Source organism: Erithacus rubecula (genome assembly GCF_903797595.1).
Source record: "Erithacus rubecula genome assembly, chromosome: 3".
In the NCBI taxonomy this organism is placed as follows: domain Eukaryota; kingdom Metazoa; phylum Chordata; class Aves; order Passeriformes; family Muscicapidae; genus Erithacus; species Erithacus rubecula.
This window is the reverse complement of record NC_136689.1, coordinates 98,395,001-98,418,433: the sequence shown is the minus strand read 5'-3', so window position 1 is coordinate 98,418,433 and position 23,433 is coordinate 98,395,001. Positions and strand designations below refer to the sequence as shown.

The following is a 23,433-nucleotide window of genomic DNA, read 5'->3' as shown; positions in this document are numbered from 1 at the left end:
CGGGAGGAGAGCAGCCTGGCTGGCTGACAGAGGGGGCGGATCCTGCGCACGGGCGGGCAGCGCCGAGCCGGAGCGGCCCCGGCAGCCGCGGGGCTATTTCAGGAGCCGGGCGGAGGCGGCGGCTGGAGCCGGAGCTGGAGCCGGGGCAGGGATGGGGTTAGCGGCGCCGGTGGGCTGAGAGGGGGGCTTGCAAGCGGAGGAGAAGGCAGCCAGGAAAGCACGCCTTTGCCTCGGATTGAGGGGAAAAGGATCGGTTTTTTGGGCTGCATCACAACTTGAGCAGTATCAAGCTGAGCCGGGAGCGGGAGGAGGAGAAGGAGGAGGAGGAAGAGACGGCTGCCACCGGGGGATTTGGGCTCGATTTATTGAAACAAATCAGTGCTCGGGAGAGAGCGGCGAGGAGGAGGAGGTGGAGAAAGTGGGGGGGCAGGAAGAGGGGGATCGAGAAAGAAAAGTGTGAGGGCTGTGGCTGGGAGAAACAGAAGTGATGAGAGAGCGAGCAGGGAGGCTGGAGGAGGCTGCCCGTGCTGTCGCCGCGCCCCGCGGGCATCGCCGCTCCTGCCGCCGCCGGGAGCCCCCGCGGCCGCCCCGCCGCCCCCGGCCCGCGCCATGGAGGCGCTGAACGGCCCCGGCCCGGGGCCCGGCGACGCGCTGCGGCCAACGCCGCCTTCGCCCGGCCACCACCATCCGCACGCCGAGAAGAAGCGGCTGCATCGCGCCCCGTCGCCCGCCAGACCCTTCCTCAAGGACCTGCACGCCCGCTCCGCCGCCAAGCCTCCGCCCGCGCCCCCCAAGTCCCCCGGCCTCCCCGCCCGGGCGCCCTCTTCGCCGCACCCGGGCGTCCACCAGCCCTCGGCGGGGCTGCTGGCGGCGCCGGGCCGCCTCTCCCGCCGCCCCGCCGCCCCGGGGGGCAAAGCGCCGGCCGCCGCCGCCACCGCCGCGGGCAGGGCGGGCGCCAGGGCCGCCCCCTGCGCCAAGCGGGCAGCCCGCGGGCCGGAGCCGGGGCCCGGCGGCCGGGGCGCGGGGCGGCAGCCCGGCGGGGAGGCGGCCCCGCCGCCCGGCAAGGGCAGGAAGGCGAAACGGGGAGCCGCGGCGGGCAGCGGCCATGCGGCAGCGGCGCTGGCCCGCGTCGGCCACACGGACAGCAGCTCCGACCTTTCCGACTGCCCCTCCGAGCCGCTCTCCGACGAGCAGCGCCTGGCCCCGGCCGCCAGCAGCGACGCCGAGTCCGGCACCGGCTCCAGCGACCGCGAGCGGGAGCCGCCCTCCGCTCATCCCTCCGCTCATCCCTCCGCTCATCCCGCCGCTCATCCCGCCGGCCCCGGGCGCGGAGCTCCGGCTGCTCCCGGCTCCCGCGGGGATGCGCTGCCCGCGGCCCCGGGCGGAGGGCGAGCCCCGAGCCGCGGGGAGCCGCCGCCGGCCGCCCCGGAGGAGCTGCAGCGGGAGGTGGAGGAGCTGCGCTCGGAGAACGAGTACCTCAAGGTGAGCATCGTCCGCGGAGCCCGGCCTCGGCGGGGAAAGAAGGGAAGGGCAGGGGGGGCAGCGGTACAAGCGCGGCCCCCTCCTGCCCGGGAATGCGGGGACCGCGCTTGGAAAGGGAGGAAGTGGATTCGCGCTGCCTGGAGTCACCTCCCGTGGGACCCCCCGCTGGACCAAATACCAAATTTTATCCGCGGGAGAAAATAGGTGCAGGGAGACCCGGCCGGGCTCCTGGTCCCCCTCCTCCCCCGCCCCCACGGAGCGGGACCGCGGCACGGCTTAAGGACAGTTCAGGGATTTAAGCGTGTGATCGCGGCTCTCTGCAAAGCCCGATTTGTGGGCGATGGATGAACGTCAGTCCGATGCAACATGTACCGTGGCAATGTTGCGTTTGGTTGACGTGGTGGTAGCTCAGCAAACCCCGACTCTTCCTAAAGCACCTCAAACACTCAACTGGTTAGCAGGACTTTGCTTTCCAGGAACTGTTTTTCTCAGTATCACCCTTTAGGAAAAACCGAAGGAACAGGTTCCCTCATTTGATGTGGAAAGAATGACAGCATTATGTGCTCTGGTTATTGTGTTACTTTATCACTGGAAAATGAAGCCACTCGCTGTGAAGTACTAACAGAACAACAAAAGCCATAAGAAAAAGGTGTCATTGCATCCTTGTGCAGGTAGAAAAGTACATCTGTATTAATTCATCCTCGGAGAAACAGGAAAGCTAAATTCAGGCGAGCTCTGAGCTAGGCTGACCCGTGGGAACCTTTAGTTGGACTTGTACTTACAATCTGATCTTTTGGCAGAGCAAAGAAATTACTTTCATAAAGGTCTATAAATAAGATAAACTGTTACTCCTGTAACCACAGCCACTGTTTGACTCTGCCCCTAGTGAAAACAATCTTTTTTCCCTGATATTGAGAACACCCTGTTGTCAAGCAAAATAACCACGGAAATCTATGTAAATCTAGGATTCTTATTCGAATAAGAAGGGGAGTTTTGTGTATAACCTTGGAAGAGTGATAAAGATACAGGCTAGGCTCATTAACGGGTTTTTTGGCTAAGGTACAGGAAACAATATTCGACATAGCAAAAGGGTAACAGCAGGGGTGCTGCAAGGTTCTTTGCCGAGTCTGGTGCTGCTTAGTGAACTGGAAAAAGGAACGAGCAATGATACAGCAAAATTTTCAGATGACATTAAGTTTTTCTAGCTTAAGTCAAGTCCAGCAAGCATCAGACAGTACTTAATCATGAAGTTAACCCCTGAGGAACATGTCAAAAACGAAGGCAGAGGATGGTAAATAAATCTTAATGTTCAAAATCTTAAGTACTTGGAGAGAAAAAGTATGCACTTTTCTGTTTACATTGTGTTGTATTAACTTGGGAGCATCATGAGAGAAGGAGAAATTCAAATCTGCAGAAATTGTTAGATTACAGTGGGAGCTGAACAGAGACTAACAAAGAAAATCTGGCAATATTTTATAGAACTGTAGCTGTTACACAGGTCAGTGAGTGTACCTGATATATTGTGGGCACTGCTGATCATCTAGAAAAGGATAATACAAAACTAGACCAATAAAAATTATTGGCTCATAGCAAAGCTTTTATAGCACTTATTGGATGGGAAACTCGAGTGTGGTAGGGAAATGGAATAGTCTATAAAAAGATGAGCAGTACAGAGAACCTTTATCACAAGGCTCTGTTTTATTTGACAGCCTAGAAGCAAGAGGAGATGTAATGAAATCAGAATTGATAATGGGAATCGCTTAAGGAGTAGCTAACTGGCACTGCCATTAGAAGTCATGAAGTCCAGGAGCATCTCCTTGCATTACAGGATTTGCACTAAGTATATGAGTATTATATACTTAAACCCATTACAAAGTGTGTGTCAAGCGCTCTTTATACTGAAAGTGATTTTTAATTGTGGGAAACTGACACAAAAGAGTGTGTTTGAATTGTCTAGGACAGACAGACCCTGTTAGTGTGTCTCACCTGAGGAACCCTGTGATCATGGGACCTAGTTGACAATGAAAAGTCTAGTGAAGAATTTTATTCTGCTTCATTCCTAACTTTTCAAGCTGTGCAACATTTTCAGGTCTTTCACCCTGATGTCTTCATCATCTACAGCAATTGCATCTGACGCTATTTTTTAAAATTCAGATTGTGACTTTGTTATGTTAAAAGTATTTCTGAGTCTGGTAGGGTAATACAGACTGGTTTCTTTGGTGGGCATGTCCTGGTCCCTTGAAAGCAATGAGCTAACACTTGCCTCTTTTGAGGGAAATGAGTACATTGTCTGCTTTGCTTGGCCACCTGTGTATGTGAGGTCTTAGTTCTGTTCCTCTCTCAAAATGGTTGGAATAGCCCAGTGGTGTAAAAATTATCAGGAGAATCCCCAAACCTCATTTGCCTTTCCTAGGAAAACCTATAAAAACGTCCGCAAATTAAAACCACATCACTGAGTTGTTTACTTGTGGGTTTGTTCCGTGTGGTTTTTTACAATGCAGTTGTCTTGGTTGGCATTGGAGTGAGCTGTGTTTCTCCAGAGGGGCTAAGGGATAACAGGGATGCTGTCAACTGTAAATAGACAAATGATTAGATAAATCCCAGAAGAAAATGTTAATTTCCTGAGCATGGCCACAAGCCAAATTTTGTGGTTTTCACTCCTCCTTATCCCTCCCTGCAGATGGAGTGCAGCCCTAAGTGCACATAAAGTCTTTTCCGGGAAATTTTAAATTTCACATAGGAAGGTCTTTCACATATTTCATGTGTCTGTAACACAGGCTATAGAAAATACACACAGACTTGTGCTAAAGATTACTAGAGATTAAAGTGTCACCAGAAAGAAAAGAAAAAACAAACAAAACAAGCACAATTATTTGTTTTTGTTTCTACACACTGAGTACTAGAAAGTCTCCCAGAATGCAGAGCAAGCTGCTGCTTCTGCAACATCTCAGACTTCTTATACCATGAGCCAGATTTTAACCTGGTATCAAGTTTCCACCTTACATATTTCCAGGACTTTACTCTAGATATGAATTTGGCTCTAGCCAAACTAGCTGCAAAGGTAAGCCTGTAGGTGAAGTGCTTGAGAAGTGTTTACATTGAGAAGCCTCTTTTCTACTGTATCTGTGAAATTTCATCATTGATTTCAGTTTCATGTATTCCTCGAACAATCTTATTTCAGCTGCTTGTAGGGGGAAGACTGTAATACTACAGGAGCATTTAAAAGAAAGATATCACTTAGTTGTTGATGTCTGAAAAGACAAATTTTGTCATGGTGCCTGACTCTCTCTCAGGAGATCGTTGGTAACTGCTGGGAGTAGATAAAGTTTTAGCTACTGCTAGTCAGTCCTGTTGGTAGTAACAAAATACTGCCTACACAAGTGCTTGGTGTTCAAGTTTACTTTCAAGTGTCCAGCACATGGAGAAGTGTCATTCACTACATGAATCCTTGGGAAACTTGGGAATAACCCCTTTGTAGTGTAGAGCCCTCTGAAGGGTGAGGAATCTTAAGGAAGCAGGCCCAAATTTTAGCAATTAGACATGTTTTTTCTTTGTCTCAGCCAAACTTTAATTTAGACTGTGTTAATTAAATAAATGTGCTAGGAGAAACAGCAGAGTATTTTAGTCACAACACACTCCCCTTTTCTCTTTGCACCCTTCATGGCCATAATGTGAAAGCAGCCTCCTACACGAGGCATGACACTTCCTACTGCCCTTAAAATAAAACTGGTGCTTGCTGAGCTGCTCTATACCTGGTCTTCTCTTTGTGCCTGTGGGTACAAGTTGATGTGCTGGAAGTGCTGCTACAGTGTGGGTTAGCACAGAAATACACTATCTTGGATTATTAGATGGCTGTCTTTTTTTATTTCCTTTGTCGTTTTTTATTTTTATATTAATTTCTAACTGTGACATATTCTGGATATAAATTGGCTAAGGGACCACTCCAGGCCTCTTATTCCACTCAGATGCATCTAAACTATGTCCGTTTTTGTTTAAAATCACAATGTGTGTCATATGAGGTTACATTGTGTTTCTTTACTCACTTGAAACTGTAGCTCTTTGAGTTGTAGCTTGCGCTGAACTCGGGGAGTAATTCCACCGCTTCTTTTATTAACCGGCAGGGATTTGCTGATGTCAAAGGGTTTTGCAGAGCAAAAATGATGCAAAGTGATGGCACCATTTTTTTTCCGTTTAGTGAGGGTTACCAGGGTTAGGAAAACAAAGCTCATCCCACATCTCTGCTTGGCATGCTGCTTTTCCCACCTGGAGAGCGGTGGCTCTAGAGAGAAGGGAAGGTGATAGCCCTGCCCAGGTCACAGACCCCGCTGGCTGGGCTCAGCCCGAGGGAATGTCACTTTGGGGAAGAATGGCGAGGCCATGTGCCTTGTTAGCTCCAGCTGAGTCCCTGGCAGCCCCCACCCTGCCTGCAGGGCATGAGCTGTGTGATGCACCGGGCATAGCTCGCCTTGGTGGCCTCAAGAAATGCCATCCATGAGTGCTCCAACAGCTTCCTCAGCTCCAGTCAAGGATATGTGTCCAAACAATCCTGCAGCTAATGCTTGAGTGAAGCAGAAAAGCTGCCAGGTTCTGCTCTGCTCTCAGATCCTGCAAAGTTAATCCAGCCCTGAAGTCAACAGGTGCTTGTGATCCTATGACTTTCCAGTTCACATCTTGGCTTGTGCACAAGCTTCAGACCACGTTGGATTGGTGCATGACTTGTAAAGTGGTCTGATTTGAGAGCTCAATAATAACATCAGGGGCCCAGGGACTTCGGGTTCATTAACATATTTTGCAAGAGGCAAAAATAATGGTTGTTGCTTTCTTCCCAATCAAAGCCTTTCAGAGAATATTTATCCATGCTGCAGTTCTGCTGTGAAGTGCTGTGGGGGATGTGTTTATTCCTCAGCAGCAGCAGCATCTCCTACATATAGACAGTTTGAGATATTTAAAACATGAATACATAGATTATGTAAAGTCACACTTCATAAATCTTAGATTTACCAAGGACTTTCTCAAAGCTCTGGATTTACCAGTGCAATAGCAGCTGCCCACTATAATTTCCACTCTTCCTTCCCCACTCCCACCTCATTTGATTAAATAGATATTAAATAACTTTCTATGTAGAACATAGTACTGACAGAATTTATAAATATGACTTTTGGGTAAATTAATGAACATATTTTTTACACAGACAATTGAATTTCCTCCTTCATTTGCATTTTCTTAAATACTATGCAGTTTATTTATTTTGTCTCTCTAGTTTCTAGTATTTTCAGCTTAATAAATACATAATTTCTGGACACTGATATGTTCTAATTCAGTGGAGCCTAAAGGCTTTTCCAGTGTGCATGACTGTATTCACAGAGTAATGAATTCAGTATCCATGTATCTTTTATGCTGTTTTTTAGCATGTAATTTCTCCCTAATAGTAATTTTCAAGTTTCCTTTGACTCATGGTTGCGTTCCACTATGTTGTCTCTATCGAGGCTCTGAGATAAGGGCTTTTTAATTTTAGGCAGTGATTCATCTCAGTGAAGGTAGATCAGCAGGCTGACCTGATGCAAGTGGTGCAGATGACCTGACCCTTCAGTTCAGTGGCCTTACTTTGGACTGCATTTAGTCTGGCCCCTTGAACAAAACATCTCCACCATGCATGTGTTTTAAAGCTGCCCAGAGGACTTGAGTAATGCAACATATTTGATGCACACTTGGAGTGTAGGTCTCTGTTTTGGAAGGAATCCATTTCTTGTATGCTTTGTGGACAGAATGAGTGTGCAGTTGGTGGAGATGATTGGAAAATTTACTTTAAAACCTTGTTACAGATCATAACCAGACTGCTGGGTTGACAGAGCCTGTAAGTTATGCAAGTATTCCTGGTCATTTCAGTGGGAATGACTCAGATGAGTATGGGTTACTCAGTGTAATAGCTGCATAGCCTGACCTTTTCTCTCTCTTTCCCTCTCCCTCTTTTCTTTAATTTTTTTTTTTCTAATAATCATAAGCAAGACATATTCCTTTAATTTGTACTTAATTATACTTCATTATAATTAAATCAATAATAAACAAGCATGACATCAGTAAAGGTATTAGTGAGATAATGGCTTCTCTTCTGAGGCAAGAGTTCAACTTGCACAGTACAGACAGAAAATGACCTATCAGTATGTATTTGGGCTAGACAGTGTTGGAAATTGCACACAAGGCTTTCCCTTTCTCAGCCAGTTCACACTGGCTTGGCACACTGACGGGCAAACAGGGAATCCTCATGTTGTTGCTTTTGCTCTGCAATCTTGGGGACTCCTGCAAACAGTGTGTGTGGCACACAAATTTGTGTGTGGCCCTGTGTCCACACTGTGACTCTCAGGTGGGTAATTCCTATTAGACCCCAAATAGCTGGCCTTTAGGAAGTCATCTGGGCCAAGTGAAACCATAAGCTGAAAGACTCAGGAGCTGGTGCAACTTGGATTTCTACTGCAAACTTGGAAAGAGTTGCCAGTTAGAGAACGCACTTCCATTCTTTTTTTTTTCTCCTGATGACCAGTGTAACATAGGAAAGAAAAGCAGTTCAGCTTTTCCTAAACAGTATTTCTTCTTGCAGGACTCTCTGCCTTGTGCTGTTCTTACTGAAAGTAATAGCATAATTACCATTAAATTAAAAGGGATCAAGAGGAGGAGGCTTTCATCCCCTTCAGGAATGCACAGCAAAGTGAAGCTTCTGATGCCAGAACTTAACCTCCCAATTTCAATTGCCACTTTGGGGTGCTGGAGCAGGTCCTCCTTGTTTAAGGAAGGGAGCAGCTCTCCATTTTTAGATGAACAAAGAGGGATGGCTGCTTTCTTGCCTGTTTGTTTTAATTACTTCTAAGTGCCTATTCTGATCTCTTTCTTCAGTTTTACAATATTAAAGTCTACAGCATGAAGCCAAACACCTCCTGAGAGAAAGAGCTTTAATTCTAACTCACAATAATAAGAGTAGTAAGAACAATACATTTTAATTAAGTCATGGGTTTGGCTTATCTGTTATTTCCATCTGCCTTGCAGCCAGAGCATCCTTATTTTTGCAAACCACCACGCTGGGAGTTTTGGCTTTGCTGCATTTACCTTTGATTTCACAAATGATTGACATGTTTTCCTTTAAAGCAGTAGTTTGCCAGTTTAGTAAGTAGGACCATCATAGTTTCAGTTATAATTTCCCCTTCCATGTGTCTTTAACTTAGCTTTCTTCATTTTCTGTGCCTGGACCACTTTAGAAGAGGAGTTTAAGCTGTTCTGACTTTCCAGGTGCAATTGGGACTGTTCTGACTTAGGATCTGTGCAGTTTCAGTGTCCACAGCAGAATCACAAGTACTTGCCAAGGAGAATAAGCTGCCAAGAAATGAAAGCATCTAAACCCTTGTCACTAGCCTTGTGGCCTCTATTGAAAGCAAGATTGTGTCTTTATTGTAACTAAGGTTAAACTGTTATGGTTTAGTTAAAGGTAATCCCAATATCTATAATTGTGCGCTGATTGACATACAAAATCTGAGCTAAATTTTCCAGAGGTGACATGTTCCTCTCTATGTATTTATTATATAAAAATAGGACTTCATGTTGCTATTCAAAAATATTTAATCTGTCTGATTTAATCTGGTTCTTTTCCTCTCTTGGCTGGTCAGACTACATAGGTTTAAGCCCCAAACACTGCAGCAATACAGCAGGAAATGGGCTGATGCTGCATGCAGCCTATACAGTGAGGTTTCTGCTCCTTATACAGTCAAAATTGTTTGCAGCCTCATGTTGCCTTTTTTTAAACCTCATCCAAAGAGTGCTGTATCTCTAAATACAACACAGTTTGATTTCCATATGAAAATTTTGGGAGTAGAATAGAAATTAGTTGTGGAAAAGAAAGTCAGGTCAATCAAAAAAATATCTGAGAGGAGAACTGTGTGAGATTTTAAAGTACAGCTTCCTTCATTGTATTTTAAGTTTTAATTTATCGGCTAAATCACACTCGAGAAAAACAAACTTTGTATTTATAACCAAAACCAGAGGCAAGCGTGGCTCAAAAAAAAAAAAAAACAACAAACCAAACTAAACCAAAAACATAGCAAAAACCCAACAACAACAAAAAAAACCACAACAGTAACAAAAAGCCACCAAACAAAAAACAAAAACAAAGCCCTGAAAACCAAAAACAACCAACCAACCAAAATAAAACCCCACAACACTGACTTGGAAAGTCATAATTGTGCTGATAAGAGAGATTGAGAAAACTTTGGTTTACCAGGAGGTTAAAGGCAGTCCTATCTCCTGAAATATAACTCATGCCAATGCTTGCAACTCTTTGGGGTAGCTTCTTTGGTGTGAGGAAAGATATTGGAATCAAGTCTCCAACAGAGTGACTTTTATGGCTGGGAGAACTCCCACGCCCACAGATGGGATTTGGAAATATTCAGTTTAAATGGGATGAGTTTTTTAGGGATTGGATTGTTTAAAATTATGTGAGTTTCCCTTTCTAAATTTCGTTGCAATAAAGGCTTTGAAATCCAATATTGTTTATTATTTGGCTCTAGAAACTAACCAAATTTACTGCCAACCAAACCTGATAAAGATAAGAAGCAAGTTTAAGAGATGAGCAATGACATTATAATTGCAGGCTACTTTATACATGAAAGCCATTGCTTAGTTCTTGAATGTAAACATTGGATTATAAACCAGATCCCATTAATTTGTTAATGACAGTTGTTTTTCTTTATTGTGGATTTGTGTTTCAAAATTTTAATTTACAATCAAATTACTAATCTAATATTAGTATTCTGAAGATGACATTAAAAAGTCAGTTGAACTTAAATCTAGCTGAGGTAAATTCAACACCTGAGTCTGCAGACAAACCTTGAGAAATAACTCTGGTCCTGTTCATTCCACAGGGCTGTGTTAGCTCTGACTGGTAAAGCCTCTACTTTTGATACAAGTACCTTAGCCAAAATACCTCCTGAAGAAACTGATAATGCACAAGTGTACTCCTTTTCTTAGGTTCAAAAGCCACTGCTGCTCTCTAATCAGTTTCTAAAACCTTGATATTTTCTTCTGCATCTCTTATCTTCACTGGGTAAACTTTTACTTTATGTCTTGAAAATGTTTGTAATTGTGAAGTGTAGTGATAAGTATGTACACAGAAAAGAAAAGTAGGTCTTGTTCCCAATCCAATCAAGCATGCATTGCTATGTTTTTCTTTTAAAAATATACATCATTTATCAAAACTTCACCAGTGTGTCTGCTGTAAACTGCCAGAATATTTGGCTGTGTCCTGAGAAGGAGCAGATGGAGCCTGGACCCTGAAGTGTTTTGAAATAATCCTGCTGGGTATGGTCTGCAGAGCTCATTTGCTTCCTTGAAGTCAGCTGTTTGTGCTTAATTAATGTATTTGGAACTTCTGAGGATGTTGTTGCTGCAAGGGTAACCTCAATGACTGTGCTTACACTATTCCCTCTCAGACAGTGTATGGTGTGAGCATGATCCAGCTCACTGGGGAGTAACCCTGGAGTTTATCCATCCACACAAACATCCTGCTCCTGCACCTGTCCCAGAGAGACTGGGAGACAGGATGCTCCTGCAGCAGAAATCTGAATATATTGAGAATGTGCAGTGACATGAGGTTTGTGAGAAATCTTCTCTGTCCTTTCAGAGCATCCAGGGAGAACGGTGCAGGGCCTGAATGGGCTGTACTGGTGGCTCACTGGTGAGCCAGAGCTGTAATTTTGGAAATAATAGGCCTTGTGTATACCCAAAAATTATGCTGGCACAACTAATTTAAATTAAACCATAGCTGTATAAATACTGGAGTTTTTATACATGGATAGGATTTTGGTAAGAATATTGTTGTAATTCTAACAGAGCTGACAAGGCTAAAGAACCCATCTACCCATCTTCCTTTGGCCAGGGCTGTGCTCAGGGATGAGATCTGCTCTGCATTTGTTATCAAAGCTCCAATGGAGCAAGATTAATATGTCAGTCTGGTTATGCCATGGGAAGGGGAGTGGTTGAGGGGTCTGCCAGGGCAGTATGGGCAGATGTGTCCGTGCAGGGAGTGGACAGGGGTGGTTCAGCCAGGGGCAGGGGGGCTTTGTCAAGGGTACTGGCTTCATTGCAGTGCCCTCTCCACCTGAGACAAGTGTGAAATATTCTCTGGCCACCCTTGGTATTTCAAGTGGGAAATAATCTCCAGCCATCCTTGGCATTTCAAGAGAGATTTACAGATCTGAAGTGAGGTCACGGTGCAGGTAGCCCCAGTACAAGTTCTCCTGGAATCTTATTTAAGCGAAGTTTTCCACAGAAAATTTGATATTTATAATATCATATGCAATTTTAAAGAATCCAATTAAAAATTAATAGTTAATTTCAAATATTCTCCTACTGCCTCTTTTTCTTTATTTTGCCCCCCCCAGCTTTGTTCAGTCTGTAAAATCATATTTTTTTCTCTCATGCAGTACTTGAATTCCTTGTAGCCCTCTTGTACCCTGGAAGACCTTTATAACAGTTCCAGTTTTGGAGCTTGAGTCACTCGTGTTAAATGAATGGCAATGATAGAGTTTATCCTGTTCAGCTGTAAATCTTTAATCTGACTTTAGAGAGCAAGTGCTACTCATGGTGTAAGGTGGAACTGGGACAGATCACGATGCCCAGAAAAAACCGAGCAGGTTATTCCCATGGGCAGGGGCTTTGTTTTGTTCCTGTGGTTGTGTGATTGAGATGTGTGTGTACACAACAGAACCCCATTTTCTCCTGCACACAATCCCAGTGCACAGTGTTAGGCTCAGATGGGACAGCATTTCCATATGGAACAGCTCAGTATTTTGTGTAAAGCAATTTTTTTACCTGAAAGTTTCATTTTTAGGAGGTGTTGGTTATTAAAAAGGCACACCACACAGAGATACTGAAGTACTTGCTTAAGTTGGTTTATTGTAGTCCAAGTAAAGCAAAGAATCAGTTCAAATAGTGGTAAAGTACTGTGCAGTTTAAATTTGAATTTGAGACGGTAAAATGAAGGTTACCAGTTTTGGGAGACATGAGCATCTGGTTTGTTTTTAATTATCGAAGCAGTTGGAAGAACTATGACAAATATTCATTAATTTAGTTCAGCATAATTACTCTGTTGGGCTAAAACTTCTGTTCCTGCAACTTCTGGATCTGCGTGCTGCAATCTGTATAATTTCATTAATGTGGTATCCTAGCGAGCATGTTTCCTATTTTGCTCCCCTGGGTGAGATTTAGAGGTATGATGGAGCACTGTTTTGACTTCTCACAGGATGAGCTGGATGAACTTCGGGCTGAAATGGAAGAAATGCGTGACAGCTATTTAGAGGAAGATGTTTACCAGCTGCAGGAGCTCCGGCGAGAGCTGGACCGGGCAAACAAGAATTGCCGCATTCTGCAATATCGTCTCAGGAAAGCAGAACAGAAAAGCTTGAAAGTTGCACAAACAGGCCATGTGGATGGAGAGCTCATTAGGAGCCTGGAACAAGATTTAAAGGTGGGTTGAGAGATTCATATTCACAGCAAAAGAGAGCAGACTGTGATGTGGCTCTCTGCAGTGGAAGTGAGGGTGACACATGAAACAAGCAGTAGTTCTCCAAATGTCACGACCAATTTCCTTCTGCTGTGGTGGAGAACAAATACTCAGCTCATTGCCTTAAAAAGATGTGTCAGTGAGTAAAAAAACATGTGTTCAGATTCAAAATGAAAGAAATACAGTCAAGTTACATTTCTGTATTTGAAAGATTTAAAGGTTTTTGCTTTACTGGCTTTACTGAGAACCTTAGCTTTGCAATGCTGTATAAACAAAACCTGATATACTTTTTCCAGTTCATGCTGTTTCCTTCCTTTTCACTTCTTGCTTATGCCAAGTAACTGGAAAAAAATAGTCTTAAGTTATTTCTTAGTGTCTAGTGAGTAGTCTGTAACAGGAACAGACTCTTATAATATGTTTGTAGGGCAGAAAATCAAAATACTTTTTCCCTACAAACACAAATACCTGTAAAAATTGTACTCATACTGAAACAGTTTTTATATCTTTCAGAAATGCTTCCATCAAGACCAAGTAAAGCTTTGTATAGACATGATATTTACCTAGCTTTACTCATCTTTCTTGATATTGCTATCTTGTGGCTATTTTAAAAATATCTTCTCTAGAGAAGCACTGCCTGCAACTAGAATTATTAAGAATACTGTACTTCAAAATGCAAAACATAAAACCTTCTGAAAGCAGAATGACTTGTTAGCAGTGGAAATTAGACTAATATATCAAGTCATCAAACCCTTTAAAATGTCAGATTAAATTTTTTCTTTTATGATGGAAACCGAATTATAACCTTATAAGAGTAGCAATAATACATTACTCAGTAAAAATCTTGTACCTAGATTTCAATGAAAAAATATTGAGTGTTTTTATTACTGGCTTCTTGTAATTCCATAATTCCTCATCTTGTATGATGTATCACCTTTACAAATGTTCTTGGAGTAAATATCTATTCTTGTTAGGCTGGACTCAGAAAACCCAAGCTAGCATATATTTCTGTGCTTTCATATCACTCTTGCCTAGTTGGAATTGCTGCTAGAGCAGCAAGTTTGTGTAGCTGTGACTGCTGCACACACACTGCTTTGATCGATGGCCTGTCAGCTTTATAGCACAATTCCTTGTCTTTGGCTTTGTCTGTGGGATGTGCTGGGACTTTGATGGGCAGCTTTGGTATCTGCTTGTTTCCTTCTGCTGTTCATGACATTGCCTTAGCATAATATGTAGAGGGAGCTGGAGATGGGTAATCAAATATATTTTCATTCTGGATTTCTTTATTAGAAATGAATATTCATTTTGGTACTTGGAAGGCTTGGAGTGCTCCATCAACAGTGTCATAATTGAATTAAAAAATCTCTTGGCTGTCTAGGGCTGTAATTTGCTTCTTACTGTAGGAGACATACTGTAGCTGTTGCTCCTTGTGGATGATCTTCTTGCATTTGTGCTCTCTTGACCAGGTAGCCAAAGATGTTTCTGTCAGACTGCACCATGAACTGGAGAGTGTGGAGGAGAAACGAGTTAAAGCAGAAGATGAAAATGAAGTCCTTCGGCAGCAAATCATTGAGGTGGAGGTATCCAAGCAGACTCTGCAAAATGAGCTGGACAAGTTAAAAGAGGTAAGCAATTGTCAGAAAAGCCATGCAGACCAGTATTGCTGGGAAATTTGGCACACAGGTGCTTTGGACTAATTCTTACACAAAATGCTTGCTGATAGTGCTTGTACAATTGCCCCAAAGGTCTCCTTTGTTATGTGTACCAGATACATCATCAGTAATTTAGAATCAATAGAGATGTAGATGAGTGATGCTCCAGTTTTTTCTGGGACTTCTCACAGGGCTACTGTCCCATTTTTAACTGTCTCCTTAAAAACTCACTTCCTGCTGGAGCAAAGCTCTTTCTGATTTGACTCCAGCTAGCTCTGGCTGTTCTTTACACAGACTGGGACTTCCACCTACTTGAAAGTCAAATGAAGTGTGCATGACTTGTCTCTGAGAGCAGGGCTCAGATAGGCAAGACGCTGTTTTGGCTGGTACTCCTCAGTGGTGGTGGTGGAGCCACCAGCATGAGCTGGACAGCAGGAATTTGGTCTGTAATGCATAAATAACATTGCACTTCAGGCACAGAAACACTATCTCTTGAGAGAAGAGATCATTTCAACTGGTGCTGACACAAAATCATACTGGGTGAAGTAATGATCCCTGGAAGAGAGCTGAGGAGCAGGGGACTGTAAAGGGAAGCCAAATACTAAGAACAACTCTTTGCTGGAGCCTACATCCCAATCTGTAGCAGTATTTCTGTTCTCTTAACAGTACAGCAGATTGGCAGCTCACAGCCCCTGCTCTGTTTTAAACCAGATTGAGATAGAGCATTTAAACATAATGAGGTAAGGCATTTATCCTCTGAGCCCTGGTCAGATTTAGAGAGCTGGTGCAATTATGTGTTATTTTAATCTTTCCAACATTACTTGTGAGTCAACTGGCACAAAGCCTGGCTGAGTTTTATAAGGACAGCTCCTATTTAATTTCTCTGTGTGTTTGAGTTATGAGTAGTCCAATGCAGAAATTTTGGAGTGTTTGTACCTAACAGAACAGATCATCAGCTGGCATACATATCAGTGTTGCTTTGATTACTTGTGAATCTGACACAAAAGATAAAATCTGCATCATGTTTTAGCTGTTCTTCCCTTTCTCAATGTTATTTGTGGATGCTGTGCTAAGTGGACATTATACCATGTTACAGGATCTGCAGTCCCTGCTCTGTACAAAAATGCCATCTCATCCACAGTAATGAATTTATTCCTTGTTGTTGATTAACATGCAGGTCCACTGGGTACTGCTTGATGCTCTTGGGGTTCAAGCAGAAACTAAATTGTGGGTGAGAAGTGAGGGAGAAAATGGTCCAGCAGTGCTGAAGACTCTTGTTAGCTCAAACCAGGCTGAATTTACCTTGCTGCTTAGGTTGCTGCAGCCTAGCTGTGCTGGGAAGTGCTGCTAAGTCAGCTGTGGCTCTGCTGGATTGCAAGATGAAGTGAATGCACCCTTACTTTGTAAGCATTCCCTGGCCCATAGAAGGCAAAAGCTGGAGGGGAGATAGGGAAAGGGAGAGACAGAAGGTAGAATGATGGGATGTATTCATGCTCTTCTGGAGATAAAGCAGGCATAAGAGGGATCATGAGATGTAGTAGTAGAGATAGTCTGGTTTCACATACCATGAGTTGTGGTTTCTCTGGCAGTCACAATTTCACAAGGTCAGAGGAGGTGAGAAGACGAGGTTGGAGTCCTTGGCAGGTCACACAAGGACAGATGAGCCAAAAACTGGAGAAACACAACTATGCTGTGTGAGATAAGTGTGTGTTTGCAATATTGTTGACATTGCTAAAAAAAAAAAAAATATCTTTACTCAAGATGTGTCCAAATAACCACCAGAAGCAGTGCCTCCTTAGGAACATTCAATGTGTGCAAGGAATGTATTATAGATGTGTCAGTGGGAAAGCCAGTGCTTCATATATCAGGACAAAAGTGACTCCAAAGCCATGTATCTTCTTCCCAACCCACCCTGACTCTGCACCTTGTCTATCCAAGGGCTGGCAGTTGGAAAAAGCGTTTTCCTATCCGGTCCTGGAGCGTTGCCTGAGACCCAGTTAGGCAGTGTTCACTCTGATATAGCTTTCTGCAACCATATGCTCATTCTCTGTAATAGCCTTGAGTATTCCTTATCATCAGATCATCAGAAAGGTTTTCTCACATCTGTGCTTGTATTTGTTGCTTAATTCAGTGTTAGCTTCTGCTTTGGCGTGCTGTACAATTCCCTCAGGTCCCGTTTCTCACTGTAGTAGATGACATATATGTTGATTATCTTTAATGTATTTTCCAGGCTGAAATACCTTTAGGAATTGTACACATCTCTGAAAGCACTCTGTCTTTAAAGCCACCTTTGGTGTTTATCATAATCTTTTGAAGAATTTCTAACATTTATTGTGCTTTAGTGCTGTTGCATACCTTTTTACACCAATACCTGCTTTGATCTCCTGTGATATTTTCAACAGGACTTCTTAGGTATATAGACTTGTTCTATCTAAATAACATTTTTATTTCCTTAAGAAAGAAGCCTTGCAGTTTTAACTGGGAAATTATTTTTTGCCTCCTACTGACCATGTAATTTCAAGTTGCTGTATTAAATACATATGAAAGAGACTACTCTCTTTTCACTAAATAATATTTCTCAGTGTGTCTTACTGTGAAAATAATCCTTCACAGTCCTCTCCTCTCCTCTCCTCTCCTCTCCTCTCCTCTCCTCTCCTCTCCTCTCCTCTCCTCTCCTCTCCTCTCCTCTCCTCTCCTCTCCTCTCCTCTCCTCTCCTCTCCTCTCCTCTCCTCTCCTCTCCTCTCCTCCTCTCCTCTCCTCTCCTCTCCTCTCCTCTCCTCTCCTCTCCTCTCCTCTCCTCTCCTCTCCTCTCCTCTCCTCTCCTCTCCTCTCCTCTCCTCTCCTCTCCTCTCCTCTCCTCTCCTCTCCTCTCCTCTCCTCTCCTCTCCTCTCCTCTCCTCTCCTCTCCTCTCCTCTCCTCTCCTCTCCTCTCCTCTCTAATGCACTTCCCTCCCCAGTCCCAGGTGCTTCTGGACTCCCATTCAATGACACACTTTCAGAAGATTTTGCATAATCTATCAAAACAGCATCTAAGCCCTTGTTCTGTTCTGGTACGTTCCAAATGCTCCCCATCAACAAAATATTCTGATTTCCACTGATTGTTTCATTAAGAAGCGGATAACTGGTGAGTCACTTGCAGGTTTTTAGGATAATGCCACCTTCTTCTTTCTCTTTGTATTTTTTTTTTTTTTGTCATAAATATGTTCCATCCCTCCAGTCTTTTTCTGCATTTCCTGTGTTTTGAGCTAAAATATGAGTTAATAAGGATGTTTAACGAATGCTTGTGAATTTTGTCCAATCCTGATGTCTTCCAGTTAGACATCATTCTTCTCTGAATGTCTTCATCAGTATCCTGGCATTCACTTTGCTTACTCATGCCACTGTACTTCCTTTTTCAGTTCTTTTAGCCAAAAGATAATATAGTTCTTTCCTTTCCTATAATACTTACAATTTTTTATTTCAGATTTTATTAGTTTATCGCTGTTTACCATCTGCTACTCTTGCCTGGAATACTTTCACTGATTCTTTTGAAGATACTTCTTTCACTGACTAATAATGTTTTCTCCCTGAATGTTTTTTAACTTTACTGACTGTAGCAAGTTTTTATTTTTATGTGTCAGTCATCTCTATCTGCTGAAGCATTGTGGTTCATTGATTTTTTCCATTATTACATTCACCTACTTTTTCAGTTTTCATTTTTCAAATCTTCCCTTTCTGTCTTACTGTGAACATTTCAATTGGTTTTGGGCCAGCCTCTGATACCTTTTTCTATGGCATTCTCCATCAGACCTGCAGAGTTTTCCTACTGCTGTGAACACTTCTTTGTAGCATATCCTGGGGTGCTTCTGAGAAGTGTCCCTTCTAGGAATTTGCTAGGATTTTCTGTGACTTAACAAACCTGCTTCTTCCTTGCAGCTTTGGAAGCAAAGGCAGTGTGCCTTCACAGATTTGATAAGAACACATATTCCTGCCAAGGCTTGCTTGCTTTTTCCTTATGTTGTCTGGGTTATTAACATTGCCATTTGAGTCAGTAGGCTGCCAGGAGAGAAAAAAAATTACTCCATCACTCACAAATTACCTCAGCAACATCACTGCAACTGTCATTTCCCCTTTTCTAATATCCTAATGCATCTCATGAGAAATATTGATGTATGTTAAGAGTTTTTCTGAATCAATCAACCAGGAAACATTCAGAACACTTTTTTCCAGAGTTTCCTTTCCTTTGCAAATTTTTGCAAAGCCCTTACCAAATTCTCTTCTGAGCCTCTACAAATCAGAACTTTTCTCAAAGGCTTGACAACAGCAAGTGTATTTTCTTTGAGAATTTGATATCTCCACTCAACACCTAACTCACCCCAAACATCACTTCCCTGGAGCCACGAGGACATCTTTAAGGAACATCTTCCTGATATTTCCTCAGGAAAGATACTTCACAAAAGGATGATCTATATTTAGTCTAAATGTAAACAACTAGGAAATCATGCTTGGCAAGTGTTGGGGGTCTTTATACACAGCAATCATTAATTCCACTGCAAGCAATGCCTTTCTGAGTAATACTGTCTCTGAAACCTCTATACCTGGGGAAGAACAGATCATTTTTGCTACTTACTGAAGAAAAGCACTGAGATGGTACAGCACCAGCTCCTGTTCCCATGAGGAGAATGAGTTGGTTGCTTGTTGGCAGCTGCTAAACATGTATTTTCCCATGTCCTTTGTCTGGGTTTGGTCTGGTGAGCCAGGGTAGAGAATGAGGCAGAGTTGTGGCAGCACTGACACTGCTGGGGAAGGGCAGACAAAGAGAGGGGAGGAATAAGGTCAGGGGTAGCAGCTGCTGAAAGGTTTGATGTCAGCACTATGAAATCGGTTAGCCAGAAAGGAATGACAATTGTGTAACTGGGAAGAAAGGGGCATTGATTGGTTGTGTGTTGGCCATACTGAGCAGGTGACAGTCTTTCTTCTGGCCACTGAAAGCAGAAGGACCAGAGGGGGAGAGACTGGAGGTCTGTCTTTGTGTCTTGGAAGGACCTCTGCTATAGCAGCAGCTTCCCACATGACACTGAAGTTTTCTTGGTCAGCTCCTCACTTCACTTGAAATGCTTCAAGCCCTTCAGGTTGTTGGGACCATTGGAGACCCACATGCTGCTCTCTGGGCATCTTCCCTAAGGAAACCACTTCCAGCTGACAGAGGGCTATGGCTGCAGCTCAGGTTCATTGGTGTTTTTACAAATAAGGATAGAGGCAAGAGGCAAGGAATCCTGTTTCCATTCATTTCTGCTTAAGAGGAGAGAAGTACAGGTGCTCTGGCCATAAGTAATATCTCCAATGTGTCTCCTCAGGACACAGATGAGATGAGAACCAGCACCTACTGTAAATGGGCTTTCCCAGGTTACCTGTGGGCGTTCTAGGGCACTGACTTCTATAAATGTTCTTTCATCCAAGAGCTTTACTGGCTTTGGAAGGTGTAATGCCCAAGCTTATTCTCTGCTCCTCCCCTGCAGCACCTGATTTTTGGGGCACTGTTCAAGAGATGCTGCTTTTAACAGTCTAAGGAAATTTTCTGTTAAAATATTTGTTTAACAGTGAAAAGCTAAATTCAGAAGCTTATAAAAATGATAGAAATATACAAGATAAGTTGATAAGTTTCAGACATAATATTTTGAGACAAGTTTTGCTCCAAAGTGTAAGTGCAGTACTCTGTTTAACGTCAATAGAGGTGGAGAGCATTTTGCTCATAGAAGAATTTAGCTCTATAAGCATAATGAAAATCTGAAGGCTGCTGTGTGTGAAATCTGGAGCTGAGCAGAGATTTTCATTGCCATGAACCTTATAAGTAGGGCAAAACACATGCTGCATGTATGTAAAGTGTGATTATTCCAATCTGAAATCACATTTCCCTATTTTTTCTCTGATATAAATACATAGATGTGGTGTGAAGTGCTACACAAGCAGTAAATAAATTATTTTTGGTAAAAACATACTTGTTTGCATAAAAATTGCCCTATGTTTTCACTATCTAGGAATTTATACATATTTATTAAAGTGGCAAATAATGTTTTTCAGACATTTTTCAAATAAAATTTACTCACAGATGTAGGGTTATACTGTGAAAATTCTTTGATTTTTGCAATACATTGTCTTTTTTTTTGCTATCAGTGAATTTACCTGAAGAGAAATTTATGAGAAACAGGACAGGATTCAAGTAACACTAAAAGGACTAAGCAAGAGCACTATGTTGACTCAATAACCCTGTTTGGAATTTAGTGCTTGTGCCAGTTTTAAGTAATGAAGTCCTATGCAATAATCATAACTAAACCCATTAACTGAATGAAAGTTTTACCACAGCACCATTTTGTCTCCAATATCTTTTTTCCACTATGATAAATAATAAATAGATACCTACCCACAGAGAATGATTTATACTTGTTATGGCATTTCAGGAACTTTGAAAGAGTGAAATGGGCTGCTCCTTCTTGGTAGGAGGCAATGCATGGGAGTAGATCTCTCTGAACTCAAAAAACATAGTAGCTAGGAAGCAAACTCAGTAACATGATTGATTTTTTAAAAAGCAATTATATTATACATTTTCTAATGCACTGTCCACATGTCTTTTTAGAAATTGAAAAATACCTTTAAATAAAAGGACCCCTCAAATTTTGAAAATGCTTTATGCCAGTCTCTTATGTTATAAATGTGTTCCCTGAGCAGTATCTGCATTAAGAAATTAAGATTTATGATTTGCCAAATAACTTGCCATCAAGCTCCAATTAGTCTTTATTTTCTAGGTATTTGCTATTTGTCCAGACTAGCCAACAATCATCTGACATGACTTCCAAACCTTATTATAACTTTAGAAGTGAGTGATTTTGAGATAAAGTAACAGTGATTCTGCTGATCAGATCCAGAGATTGTGCAAAATCCCTGCTCTTCTGTTACTCAGCCTGAGCTTCTCCTCCTAGCCATGGGCTTCTGCTGACTCACCCCCTTCATTACTCCCAAATACTTTGAGAGAACACAACTGGCCTCTGCATGTGGTTAAATTATGTGTAAGTGATGGCATTTACAGCAGGAAAATTTACTTATCATAGCTGCATGGCTGTCTAGGTACCAGTTAATTATAAGGAAATCTTCTTTGTATGATTAATAAAAATTCTCTGTGCTCCATTGATCATGCATTTTTATTACTACATAGCAGATACTGGCATGGAGAATTTCAAATAGTGTATCAGTCTCCCCATCCTCCACCCAGTTACCAAAAATAATCCTGCTCTCTGTCACATGAGCTTCAGCAGTGACAGTGCAAACAAACTGTAGTCTCTGTGACACTTCAATTTGAAAAATACCTTCTTTTCTATTAATTCCTTCCTTTAATATGTCCTAATATAATTAAAGGTTTTCTTCAGCAAACTCTTGCAAAATATTGGTAGCAAATCCTTCAAGTGCTGCTCTGAGGGGAGAAATAAGTGCATGCTCTCCATATTCTAAATTGTTTTTCAACTGGGGTATAAGTCCTAGGTGAAGACAGTAGCCTTTGTTTTCCTTGCCAAGGTGTGGACAAGGCTTTGTTTCAGGAGAGGTGAAGTGTCACAGCATGCTACTGTTTCTGAGGACAGAAGCTGTGATTAAAAGCTGGAATATGCACAGCTAAATGCATGCTGAAGTTGATTAGGTACATCCCTCCTCGTTCCACTCCTCGGTGAAACTCGTTCAGATCAGCAACCATCTGGCAGCTGTTCCTGTGGAAGTGTCATGCAGAGTTTGGGGTGGAGGTGGATACCAGTGCACTGTAGTTTCAGAGATATCTCACACTGTGCCCTCCCTGCTTTCCTCCCAGGGCTCAGAGGAGCCAGCACAGATCCCAGGTGAATGTAGCCTTGTGCATAGCAGCTGAAGGAGAAGTGTGTGCAAACCTGTAGGAAGCTCTCTTCCCTGGGTGCTCAGTGCAGAGCTGGCATCAGTGGCCAGCTCAGTGCCACCACTCCTGGGAGGCACAGCTTCCCTGCCACCTTTGGCTGGCTCCTGTGAGCAGGTGCCAACTCTTTTCATCTCACATCAGCAGGAACTTCATCCCGGCATCTGGAGCTCTGGGTGGCAGGATGGAGAAGAGGGAGACACAGTCTGCCAGGGTGACAAGAGGAGCTTTGTGAGATGCACAGATTCTGAACAAATTTTCCAGACTGCCTGTGGTTTTCGTTGTGATGATGCTGCACTTAGGAATGCTGTCATCCATGGGGATGATATTGCCCGGAAATGCTCAGCAAGGTGAAAAAAAAGTCAGAGCTATTGATTTTTGTTTTTCTTTGAAAGGGTTACTTGATTATTTTTCTTCTGAAATTAATTATTTAGACTTGCTTCTCTAGCTCTATTTTTAAAAGGAGAACGTAACTTATTGCACAGATAACTTATGAATTATTAACATTGCACTACTCGAGCTGTCAGAGGATGAATGAGGGGCAAAGATCTGACTGCCTTGGCAAGTTTTCCATTGCCACATGCTATGGCACTGGACTTTCCCCCTTCTCTATGCCTGGCCCTCTGCAGGTAAGCCTGGCTCCAGTGTCCAAAGCCTTGCTGGCTGAAAGGCAGTTCAGCTTGGCAGAGTGCCACACATTGCCTGGATCTGTCAAGAATTTCTCCATTCCTCTGAAAGGGAAAAATGGAGTCAGCTGGTGCAAGTAGGTCAGGAAAAGGGTTTAAGTGGTAAAGAGGTGGAATTAAGCAGTTGTGACCCTTAAAGCAACTTCTAATCAGCACATTTTGCT

General features: G+C 43.0%; 1 protein-coding gene across 7 annotated transcripts in view; it reads left to right on the top strand.

Moving 5' to 3' along the window:
- Positions 1-473: 473 nt before the first annotated feature.
- The window catches only part of MTCL1 (microtubule crosslinking factor 1), a 101,956-nt gene continuing 78,996 nt past the window's right edge, over positions 474-23,433 (top strand). For all 7 annotated transcript variants that reach the window (XM_079300114.1, XM_079300113.1, XM_079300115.1 and 4 more), the window contains exons 1-3: positions 474-1,482; positions 12,764-12,988; positions 14,488-14,646. In XM_079300114.1, coding sequence (XP_079156240.1) covers positions 610-1,482; positions 12,764-12,988; positions 14,488-14,646 — 1,257 coding nt within the window. In that variant the 5' untranslated portion in view covers positions 474-609. The remainder of the gene's footprint in view (positions 1,483-12,763; positions 12,989-14,487; positions 14,647-23,433) is intronic.